The sequence below is a fragment of the Coturnix japonica genome, chromosome 2, assembly GCF_054131305.1.
Source record: "Coturnix japonica strain WE chromosome 2, WE-NBRP24, whole genome shotgun sequence".
NCBI lineage: Eukaryota > Metazoa > Chordata > Aves > Galliformes > Phasianidae > Coturnix > Coturnix japonica.
In genome coordinates, this window is record NC_140664.1 from 42,661,317 (window position 1) to 42,674,133 (window position 12,817).

At 38.1% G+C, this 12,817-nt stretch overlaps 1 protein-coding gene across 3 annotated transcripts in view; it reads right to left on the bottom strand.

The window, feature by feature from the left end:
• Positions 1–12,817, bottom strand: part of MIB1 (MIB E3 ubiquitin protein ligase 1) — a 64,740-nt gene that overhangs the window by 5,634 nt on the left and 46,289 nt on the right. Inside the window, exons 15-20 of one of the 3 annotated variants that reach the window (XM_015855417.3) lie at positions 12,443–12,604; positions 9,116–9,297; positions 7,207–7,399; positions 5,751–5,829; positions 5,395–5,508; positions 4,640–4,740 (exon numbers count right to left, since the gene is read on the bottom strand). In XM_015855417.3, the coding sequence (XP_015710903.2) occupies positions 4,640–4,740; positions 5,395–5,508; positions 5,751–5,829; positions 7,207–7,399; positions 9,116–9,297; positions 12,443–12,604 (831 nt within the window). The remainder of the gene's footprint in view (positions 1–4,639; positions 4,741–5,394; positions 5,509–5,750; positions 5,830–7,206; positions 7,400–9,115; positions 9,298–12,442; positions 12,605–12,817) is intronic. The other 2 variants (XM_015855420.3, XM_015855418.3) reach the window with 2 other exon arrangements.

Here is a 12,817-nt window from a genome sequence, read left to right on the forward strand (position 1 = left end):
TGATATCTTTAGTATCCATCCAGTAGTAGGTTGATATCATGTTTGCAGTATCATCATTTACATTTGCAGAATTAAGGCACTATTTTAGCAATGTTCACCTTGACATAATGTAACCTCTCAGGATACAAACACTACACAACGTTTTGTGTCATGTAATGCACAGGTACGTGGTTTAGCAATTCCCTTTCAGGCTCTGTAGCTCACCACATACTTACCTCCACACAACAAGCACTGAACGAATGCAGAAATAATAAAAATACTGCATCATCAGCATTGTATGCAAAGATTCAATATTTGTAATTCCAGTCTTTGCTTGCAGAAATTATCTAAGTTTTATATGAAGAGCAGTTTAATAAATCTGTGACCTTCATTCATAACAATAGCACAGCAAACTTTTAAAATCCGTTTTAATTGCTGAACATTATAGTGACAGCCAATGCCCCAAAAAAGATCTCCTAAAGCTCTTCAACGGCAGAATTTATTCTGTACCAAATGATTAAGGAACAACGTCCTTCACCTTTTATCGTATGCAAAAAATGAAGTTTTTGTAAGGCATGTTCCTTCACCATAAACATATTGCAACTATATCTTACATTAGGATTTCATTTTTAACAGCCTTAATAAAGGTTAGTAAATGAATAGATGTTGCAACACATAATTGTTAAGTTTGTTCTATAGACTGACATATCAAATATAAGATGCACTCAAATCTGAGACACACTAACATTTAAAAACACTGAACCTCATTTGCTTATGATATGAAATGCCAGCAAGTCCAACATTCCAAACGAATTCATTTTATCACCACCTTGCACCTGTGACTTGTTACCACACTTATCATTGGGAGTTTACATCAGACCGTTCACCTCATGAGAGAGAGATGATCGTTGGCAAAAGCCCTGTCAAGTATAATCTTAAAGCATCCTTCCTATGGAAATAACAGATACTTACTTCCTAGGGCAGGTAGCCTAGATAAAGACAAATACATACATACGTACATATATATACACACATATTTTCACCATCAATCTGCTGACACAGAATTTGGCCAAACACCTATTTTAATCTCCAGGAGATCAGAATAATGGGCCAGAAGTGACACAAAATTTCCACATAAATCCTTCTGTCACTTCATTTAAAATAAAAAAAATTAAATTAACAAAAAAAAAAAAGAAAGAAAAAAAGTATTCTTGACAAGAACGCTGTGCTCCACCTTTGTCAAAATTCCAACAGTGTCATACCAAAGCACAGACTAAAAACTTGCAGAAGACCTGAGAGTTTGTCAGTCAGCCCAGCTTATTTTTCCATTCACACCACATCACCATCTAGGCTTCCAATGGGAAAATGAGAGCTTGCTTCTTTCAGTAACCTACAGACTTCAATGTCAAGTAGCTGTCAATTTCTGTTGAACACACAGCTGCCTCAATACCTGACATCCTTTGCTAAAAGACTGACAAAGGCAATCCAAATCTCACCTCTGGAGAAAAAAAAACAACACAAAAAAGCTTGTGGACCTTATTCTTTGTGTTTAGAACCAATTTTTTGCCCAATTCCTTTGGCTAAGTACAAATGTAAAAGATCTAAAATATATTACTTGTTTATTTCTTAATGCGATACTATTTTAACATTAATGCTACTTCATACAGTAGGAGAATTCAGCTGGCAGAAACAGACTTGCTGTCTGCTATGCCACTATGCTGAAAAGGATCTTCTCAATCAGTTCAAAAGTTTCCTAGCCAGGATGCAAGACAAAGTACGTGAGTTTTACCCAGCTTCCAAGAAGCACTCGAAATTTAAGTACAAGCTCATATGCACCTTTACAATGGAATAAAGTTCATACATGGCTTACACACATTTTATGCCACAACATCTTTCCACTGCTGTGCTAGTTTGCTAGAACACTCACTGTATGAAACCACATTTTCATTCCTTTTATCTGCAGGGATTGTTTGACTCCCATCTTTTGAAGCAAAACAAATGGTACAAAAAGGCACTACCATCTATTGTATGTGGGAATTACTTTGACAGAGAAGTAAGAGCGGTCTTCAGAAAGTGCTCATCACACTTATAAATTGGTCTGATAATTCAAATAAATCACTTTTTACCACTTAAAAGATGTTTTAAACTGCTTGAAATATTTCCTCATTATCAAAAATATCTTCTCCAACAACATACAGGTGCGCGGTGAGAAAATAAATTCATTTTTAAGCAGAAAGAAAGTGATGTAGGTATGGTGAAGGAACATACATAAGATATTAGACAGATGATGGTGATTATGTATGAAATGAGGTGAAGGTATTGCAATTACAGTCACAAGGGTTCACAATCAGGGAATCCCTGAAGAATGGTGTGGTCATCAGATGTGGGAGATTCAGCTGACATCAGGCATCACTTCTGCTCGGCACGAGAAATGGTTTTAAAAGCTTGCTGCACTAACATATTACATTATCATTGAAGGTATGAGATGAAACATAGGTTTATACCTGCTGAAAGAGAACAAATTAATTTTAAGTATGAAATCATCAACGTAAAAGGGAACTATTAAAGTACAAATCAGAAGTATACACATGACTGAAGCTCAGTGTTGTGCATCACTTGAAGCACAAACATAAAAGATTAGATGACTAACTGTAATCAAATCCTACTTGCTGCTCAAAATTATGATACAAAACTTGCCCCCTCACTGGAGTAAGCAGAAATGACACTAAACAAAACACAAAAGAGTCTCAAAGCAAAACCACATGAGAACAACCAGAACAATCTCTTTCTGGTCAAACAGGTGTAGCATAACCATTAGTTATATGCTGATTTTTAACAAATTTTAAAAGATAAAAATGAATGTCAAAGCAAAAGAACCTCAGTTCTCAAAACATTTCAGTATTAAATCTTAGTTGCCACTGAAAATATGAAAACCAGAAAACACAGGTAGAAAACGACATGTATAAAATGCTCTTTTTTTTGCCCCACAGCAGCACAACTTTCTGATATTGGAAAGCTTCTTGCTAACAATTTCCTATGGTATGAATTGTTATGGCTAAGAGAGCACTTCTGGAAAAGTGGGAAAAAAACAAACCTGAGGTCACATCTAATCAAGGAGAAAAACTGTAAAATGAAGAAGTCATCCTTTTAAATCCCCATTAAAAGGAAAACTATTACCTTATCCAAACAGAACTGAAATCATTTATAAAACTCAAAGTAAGCAGAAAATATATGAATGCATTTGAAGAAAACAGATTTCCTGGATTTAAGCATTCATTGGTATATTTGGATATATCATTTTAAATGCCAAAGTAGTAGCCTCATTATCTCATTCTTTTCATCCAATGATGTTTAAAAGTACAACTGAAGCAAACCAGCAGATTTAATGAGTCACAGCCACACAGCAGCTCCAGACATTATCATTAAGGAGGACGTATATTTTTCAAATGACAACATTTAATTTGCACGTTTCTTCTACACAAAATATGAAGGAATGTGTTTTGAATACTATATTTGAGTTCTAACCGTTAGCAGGTTCTTTGGCCCATTTTCCATATACCAGGAGCAGTCCTTTTCAGACGTACTACCAAGGCTAAAACTTGACAGAACATCAGTTCTCAAATTCAAGGTATTTAAAGGTACGGGCTCTAGAAGTGATGATTCAAAGCTTCAGTCTTAACTGGTATGTACACCAACAGCTCAGAGCAAAAACTGCCTCAGCATGTTGACATCACTGCATCACAAACTGCTATAACAAAGAGGCTTCTCTGTCTCTTGTATCCACTAAAACCTTTTTTTTCCAATTGTTATACACAAGGAAGCCAAAAATCACATTATTAAGGCTCTTTTCTAATACAGTAAGTTCATACAACAGTCAGATACTCCTCTACCACTGAAAACATGTCAAATATTCTTTGCTTGGATGGAAAAGAAAGAAACCATTCAGTGATGTACCACAGTTAAGTCTCACATGTAAATGAGTATGTAAGCCATTTCAACTGGACTACATTTACAGGTGTAGCAAATTTAAATATTCTTGATTATCTGAAACATTTTTTTTGCTTTTATAATGTTTCTAAATTGAATGCCATTTAGTTACTGATAAACTACCACTATAATCTATGGTCAATTTGAATAGATTTCCACCTGCAAAAATTATACGATGCATAATTACAAAAGGAAAAGAACCTTTCACTTGTATCCCAAATATTCCAATTACACACACACACAATTGCTAAGAGTACATACAGTAGAGCCTTTCATGACCAGCTGACAGCCACTGTTCAAAGGTAGCTCACAAACAGAAAAGCAAATGTTAAGCCTGAGACAGAGTAGTGAAGAGTATCTACTTCTGTAAGAACACTTCCTGCTGCAGCTAATACATTCAGGTCAGTTACAGCAGCACGGGACACACTGACTGCGCAGAGCACCCTTTTTTAAGTCACACTGACACAGATGCTCTGGTAAAAGAATCATAAAAAATTGCCACCCTTTCTTAAATCTGTACGTGGAAGACAAAGGAACCACAAAAGTTAAGGGTCATTTAACTAAAACTGAAGAACTGAATCACTTCAGTGAGTTATTTTGTTTTAAATAACAGAAGATGATTGGCTTTTCAGTTACCTTACTGGTGCATAAAATTTTTATCTAGCAGTTTTACCTGTTCCTTGATGTCCTGTAACTGCTGCTGCAGCTTCTGTACATCTGCATTGACGTTAGTGTTGTCTTTGTCTTTCTGCATAACTGGAATGTTACCACTTGCTAGAGAAAACAGAGATGTTAGAATTTAGAGGAAATAAAGACATATGATCACATCTAATGAAAGAGGAATAATTATTTTCAGAATACTAACTATAATTTTTCCAATTATCTGAAGTGATGCCATTCAAACATACTTGATAATCTAAATTCACTACAACCACACCGCGGCTCAAGTCCCAGGTGAAAAAAATCTGAGTTTTGTAGCAACAAATGTGGTAGGTGCTTCCTCAGTAATGATGTTCAAGATGCCTGTAAGCCCCTCAGTGTTCTCAGAATTCTTATCTGTCAACAATGATTTTCCAGTGAAGTTCAGATAGTTACAGAAGTAAAAACAAAACACATATTTACTTGTTTGCACATTAAGTCAAACTTTTGATTTGTGGGTCCATTAATAAGTGGCCATGAAGCTGATGTATGTTTCAGCTGCTACTCTGGATGATGGAGGGAGACTTTTCATGAAGTGGTTGGTGCTATCATGGTATCTGCTGCTAGCAGAGCAAACAGCAAATATGATACGTAGCCTAACACTGTTTTCTTAAACTTTTCTTCAAAAAGGAAAGGAAAAATTTAGGCCATTTCAAAGAATGAGAATGAAAAGACATTGGTGGGAGCAGGGGAAAGAGTGTTTGGAGTCAGGGTATTGGAGTCACTCACAAATATCATCAGTGGTATCTTCTGTACCTTTCCCTCCACAGCACATTATGAAAGGCACTCTTCGTTCTACCACTGCCCGACACTGTACACATTTCTTCATCAAGCTTGCACAATCTGAAAGGACAGAAATAATCTAAATCTGAATCCTGTTATCCTTGTTGTTCCTTTTTCCTACCCATGAACTTGTTTATTCTTTTCAGAGTAACAATATAGCAAAATCATAACAAAGGTTTATAATACAGCTAAGCTGGTCTCAAAGTCACATACCTACTGAGGTTTTAGTATTTTATTTTTTCAAATAAAAGTTTTCTGCTTAAGGACTATTTCAAAAAGAACATCCTGTGAAGTCTACTTACTCTCACAAGCACACATATGACCACAAGGCTGGAAAAGGACTGCTGCCTTTTTGTCTGAACACACTACACATTCTTCAATCTGTAAAGTACAATAAGCACACATAAGAGAAAAGTTTATCTCCTGATGTTTATATGAACTTGCATTTTTCACTCTCTTTCACAAGGCACGTGAATTTTAAGGAGCTCCACCTGATGTTGTATTTACTAATTCATCACCTCAAAATGCAATTTAAAGCAGTTAACGTACTGACTTTGAAGAACTGATACTTGCTGGTAAAAATTATGTGTTCAGTACACTGACAGATATAAATAAGCAGCTAGGATATTTCTTTTTCTTTGTCTCTTCTATTTCCTTTGCTGCAATGTATTACAGTAATCTGTACTAATATTCTGGGTCAGAGTTTTCTCATGCCATTTAAATGTGATGAAATGTACGCAGCGGTCACAGACACCTCAAGCCACTCCATTCATATTGGTCTGGACCACCTCTACCTGATCACAAAATCATTGACCACGTTCATTCATTTCTTAGCACTACATTAGAGAAATACTAAACAGATATTCCACTCCCTAACTCAGCAGAAGAAATTCAAGGAAGGTTATCCTTTATAGATATCCTTTATGGTCAGTTTTCATATAGGAAAGCTGATTTCCATACATTCACTTCTTTAAATGGATAAGTGGAAGCAGCAGACCAACTGTGCTGCCCTGAGCCCCCCATGGCTGAACCTTTCCATTGAGTATTTCTCTACGTAGTCTGCAGAAAAAGAGCTGTGCTAAGATTTGCCCTTTGAGGATATGCACGGAAGAACGAGTAAACAAGTATAAGTAAGAATAAAAGAGTGAGCAGTAGAAACAGTACTAATTTATATTTGCAATTTGTACAATTACAGAGTAAAAAAAAACCCCAAAAAAACCACAACAAAACAGAAGCCAATTAACCAAAGATGTTTAGATAGAGATAAAAAGAACAGAATGGATCTTCCACAGATTAGAAAACCTGTAAGTGGAATATGAGATTTATTTATTTAAACAACCAAAAAGCATCAGAAGGATAAGACCTGGTGATTAGTGGGAATAAAGAAATAAACAACATCAGGGGGGGATGCACCTGGACTAGTCACAAATACCTGTGAGCAACCACTTGAGAAACCTGAGGAACTCACTCTGATTAGGTCCTCAAAATAGGACACAAACAGCTGTTACTCTGAAGGAGAAAGCACAGTAAGATATAACTTCAGATGGCTGTATTACAAACTCTGATGACCTGAATAATAAAGATAATGACGGGGGAGAGAGAGAATGAGCAGCAGACAGGACATGAGTACAGGCAAACAGAAAAGAGCATCATGTGATATAGGTAGTTCCATCCAGTGAAACATCTGTAGGGCAAAACACTGCTTAAAATACACTACAGTTTTCCTTGACAGAAACAAAAAGCTGTGGAAGTTTTTACCTTTGTCCTAGACTGAACTTGTTCTTTACAGATGAGGCATTTTTTCACCCGTGGTGAGCACAGAGAACAAGTGGCAATATGTCCACATGGGCCAAACAGAGTATCTCTTTTCATATCTGAACACACCATGCATTCTTCTAAGGTTTCAGAGTCATTGTTGATCATAGATGGACTTCGGGAACCAACCTGACCGCTGTAAAGAAATCCTGTAGTGAGACTTTCTTATTATTTTTAACCCATGCTGCGCAACAATTAGCTGCTTTTTTATATGTTCCTATGCACTCAAGCATCAGTGTATATGATAAAACAATCCCAACTGCATCTTCCCAAATGTACAGTTGACAACAGTGCAAAAGGTTTCATGGTCAGTTAAGACATTCTGCAAAAACAGACCACACAAGTCAGAATAGCATTTTGTAAATGTAAAAAACCTCCCCCACCCCATCTTCTGAGTTATACCCTGTAGATTCATATCTGCATAACACCTAGAAAATCCTGAATATATTTGTAATACTTTGCAATCAGGCTTGTAAAAGAACCCTCAAACTCCGTAAGTGTCCTCAACCTATTTGTCCCCTGCTGCAGCTCACCCAGCAGAGGGAGCACAGGTTAAATGTAAACAGCTCAGTCCCATAATGCTCACAAGCCCATAAAAGGTGGCAAGAAATAGGAACAGCCACAGTGATGAGGCTGACAAAAAAAAAAATAAAACGACTGCAGAAAGAACAAACCTTTCACGCTTTGGGCAACACCAACAAAAAACAGTCCCCCTCTGCAACATTTTGAAAGTACGGTCTTTGTTGTCTTACAGTGATTTTTAAACAGGAATTAGGGATGAGGATAGAGTCAATAATGGGAAAATAACTGGGACAAGTAGCAAGCTGTAAATTTTCATGAGCAGGATTCCAGTGAAACTGTAAACCTTAGAGAAGAGCATCTGAGGTGCCAGATCTAACCTCTCCTTTTCTTGTTGGAATGTCATACAATGATTCAGCTTGGCAGGTATTCAGGAGGTCCGTTATGCAAAGCAGAATCAGCACTGAATTCACACATTACAGTGGGCTTTGCCCATTTCAGTCTCCAAAACCTGCACAGACGGATTTCTGAGCCTCCATGGGCAACCTGTCCCAATGAGCAGTTAACTCTTCCAGTGAATTCCTCCGCCCCTTTCTGGAGCTGGAGTTCTACCAAGTTCCAGCTGCATCTTCCCAACTTTCCTTTCCCTCCCTCCCACAGGAACATGTATTTTGCTGTAATTCTAGTTCCTGGTACTGCAGTCTCCACCCTGAGTGTAATAACCAGTGTTGTTTACATCCCAACTCATCAAAATCCTTGCATACCAAGCTTCAGGAAATAACCTGCTCTAGTTACATCCAGTCTAACTCTCCAAAATTCTTACAATCTAATTCTAATTAGCTAGACCCTCTTTGAAGTTACCAAACCCCAAATCCAATCTGTCCCTCTCTCCACTAACAGAATTCCTCACAGCCTGGTCAGATAGCTGTTTTTCCTAGACAAAAGCACAGTCAGGCCATCACGCTGTTATGATACCTGCAGCAAAGCCACAGCTAAGCCGGTAAGAACAGCAAGCCCTACCCAGATCCAGATGCCACAGGGCAGGGGTGCAACCCACCCTGGCTGGTACCTGCCAGAGGAAAGACAACGCCTAGGAATAAGGTACAGTTCAAATTTCAGTCACTGCATGGAACTCTTGCAAAACTTACTTAAGTTTCAACAAATACATTTGCAGGTAGCATTTGGTGTACCACTGAATATAAAGAATTAAGCAAAAAATCAAGAAAATGCTTGTTTGTTTAAATGCTGTAGGTAATAAGAGCATGATTTTTAAAAACATCACTTAATCTACAGAAAGCAGATTGGAAAGTAAGAATTTTACTATTATACAAACCTGACTTTTTCTTTGTGGCATTTAGCCAGTGCTTTGCAGAGGCTGGGGTCGGGGCAGAGATCAAGAGGAGACTGACCCTTCTTATTACGAATGCTGAGGTCAGCTCCGTTGGCTGCCAGAAAGCAGGCAATAGATGCTGCACTCTTCTTCTCTGCTCCCTGAGTGCCAAGTCCCATTATTAACTGAAAGGAAACAAATACGTAAGCAATTTGAGACACACTGCAGTTAAGAGAAGCCTGAACAAAGAAAAACATGCACATGTGCACATAAATACATACATGCATACATCTGTACGCCCAAGGAAGTGACTCCAGAATTAAGACTATTATATGGCTGTTTAATTCTACATCAGTTGTACTCAGCTTTTCTTTAAGGAACTAAAATTATTCAAGGAATAGGTCAGCTACTCCCCGTCTGGAGTACTGTGTCCAGGTGTGGACCCTCAGTACAAGAAAGACATGGAGATTTTGGGAAGGGTCCAGAGGAGGGCCACGAAGATGATCAGGGGGCTGGAGCACCTCCCCTATGAGGACAGGCTGAGGGAGCTGGGCTTGTTCAGCCTGGAGAAGAGAAGGTTGCGGGGTGACCTCATTGCAGCCTTTCAATACCTGAAGGGAACTTACTCCCAGGAGGGGAGTAAACTCTTCGAAAGGGCTGACAATAGCAGGACACGGGGAAATGGTTTTAAGTTAAAAGAGGGAAGATTTAGGTTGGATGTTAGGGGGAAGTTCTTCACTAGGAGAGTGGTTAGGCCCTGGAACAGGCTGCCCAGGGAGGTTGTGGATGCCCCGTCCTTGGAGGTGTTCAAGACGAGGTTGGACGGGGCCCTGGGCAACCTGATCTAGTAAATGTGTATGTTTGGTGGCCCTGCCAGGCAGGGGGGTTGGAACTACATGATCCTTGAGGTCCCTTCCAACCCGGGTTATTCTGTGATACTGAGACACCAAATCTCTGAGTCTCGGTAGTTCTTTCTAGCTATAAGTTTTTATTTATTATGTGACTACAAGCTACAGCATTCTTGAAGGTTGCTTCATGTTTTCATGGATACCTGCAGGCCAGCACACTTTCCCATGATTGGATGAAAACTACATAGTTTGAAAGATTTAATATCAGGAGTATCTGAATGCATCTGTATACTGTATGCCTTAAAAACACCAAGATGTGATCGCATCATATGACCCTCTTCTGGAAGTATGAAACACTTCAGGCACACAGAATTGATTGAAAAAAAACAAAAAACCAACAATGAAAAGTCCAGCACAACTGCAGCAAATCTCTGGAGAATCACAGAATGGCCTGGGTTGAAAAGGACCACAATGACCATGTAGTTTCAACCCCCTGCTATATGCAGGGTCGCCAACCACCAGACCAGGCTGCCCAGAGCCACATCCAGCCTGGCCTTGAATGCCTCCAGGGACGGGGCATGAAAGACATCTGGACTCCTACGAGTAATATTTGTATTAATTTTTCACTTTACTGTCTTGAAATATTGCAGAAGTGTTGCACTACAAAGATGCTCTCTAGGTGGTTTAGCCGGTTGGCATCTTAAATTTTAATCTAGCTTATACCATTTTTACAATACCATCACAATAGATACAAGTATTGTGCTCATTTAGTATTTACAACAAGATACTTTGATCGGCTGGTTACCTTAAGAGTTCTTAGGCATACAATAGCCAAGCTTGACTCCATCTCATAGCTTCTGCCATATCTTACTTTGTTTTATATCACTACATAAAACTAGTTTTGTTTTTGTGCACTTAGAGCACGTATCTCCTTCACACTGCCCAAAACTTCCCAAGTTTCTTTGTTAGGTAAAAGTGAGCTAAAAAAAAAAAAAAAAAAAAAGCAAAAAAGACGAAAAGGTTGATCAAGCTAAAATATGATGCACTACTTGGGTTTCTTTTTTTCTGGGGGGTGGGCTTTTAATGAAAGAGCAATTTCAGGATCAGAGATACAACCTTAAAGAGTCTTTCTGTTAGTTATGCTACCTTTTTCCTATGAATCCAGTGTATTTTTTTTGAACCTATCCAGCTCAAATGAAACTAGAAGAAAATGAAAAAAACCCTCCTTTTTCTCTGAAACAAAACTCTCAAAAATGGATGTTATAAGGTGAAAAAACACCTGTGCTAGAAAAGGTAAAACAACTCTTCCAGTTTCATTGTGGACGTCACTGATGGTAAGGCAACTGAAAAATCTATGTATCAAATGCTGAACCTAAGAAAGAATATTTATCTCATTCATTCCTTTCAAAATTAAATACATGCACACAAAGCGTTTTGACCATCGCTCACAGAGTCCATTTCAGATCATGGGAACACAACAGAGTTCTGATCAGCTTCTTCCTATCACTTATAAGGACACAAGTATTTCCTTATTTATGCCAGTCGTACTTTTAATCTTTCCAAAGCTTATCACAGTGTGTTTCAGTGAAGTAGCCAATTTGAAGACTATTTGTTGTACAGTAGAATTACTTTTGAAGTAAAGTTTTGAAGAAAGGCTTCTCCATCAAGTTTTTCTGGAAAGAAATGCTGGAATTGTCACCCACAGTTTAAATATGAAAAAATTATGATGATATTGGCAACAAATGACTCAGTAAATCTAATTCTGTGCCGTGCTGCATATCTTTACTATTCACAGGAAGAAAAAAGAAGTGTTTGCTTTCCACCATGAAAATCACTCACAAGTTTTACTCCTCCCCTTTCTATTGGCCAAATTAGAAACTTCGCGTGGCGCTCACACACCTTTTCAGGCATAAGTACTTTTATTATTATTATTATTAATTAAAAACATCTTCTATTATCTTGCATTTCTTAGACTATTTCCTTATTACAGTATCACTTCTGAAATGGACTCTGTCGCAAAGATATGGAACAATCAATATGTAAAGACTGAAAATGCTTTATTCTAACAGAAGAAGCTCTCAGAAGGTTGCAGCAGAGTCTGAACAATGAAAGCTACAAACAAATCATGCAAGATGTTGAACCACAGAAAACAATTTTAGTCTTATTCTGTACTATATTACTGCTTGTTTCTCTTTCCAAAAACCACTTTTGATTTTTTGGCAGCTGTACACGTTCACTATGAAAGACGGACCTGCCAAACTATTTTGAACCCCAATTTTTCTTTAACAAAGGCAATGACTAAATGTGAAAAGCCCCATTATAAAAAGGATTCCTGCCTACACTGCAGTGTAATGTGGTATCTACATAAACTTATGCTGCCAAAAAACCCCAAACAGTTCAACAGTACAGAAACGAGACAAGCTAGAATAATAAGGAGACAAACACATAAGAAAAAAAGAATAAATAAATGCATTTTATTTACTGTGTTCTTTGATGGCTCCCAAGCAGTATCTACCTTGCCCACATCTTGCATGTCTTGGAGCTGGCGGAGCTGTGACAGCGTGTGGTGTCGCAGGGCTTCATGCAGGGGAGTATCCCCATCTTTATCCTGGATATCCAGCTTAGCACCTGCACGGACTAAGAGCTGAGAAGAAAAAGAACTCACTTTAAAACACAAGAACAGCTCCATATCCCATATAAACGCTAATTGCAAGGAATCTCTGGTTTAGGATTCACAATCAGGTCCAAAAGGATTATTCTTTTCCTGCACCACAGTACACAGTTGAAAGCTCAGCCTTCAATTGAAGCACTTCACCTGTTTCAAATATCAATTTTATTCCAGCAGAAGCCTAATTGC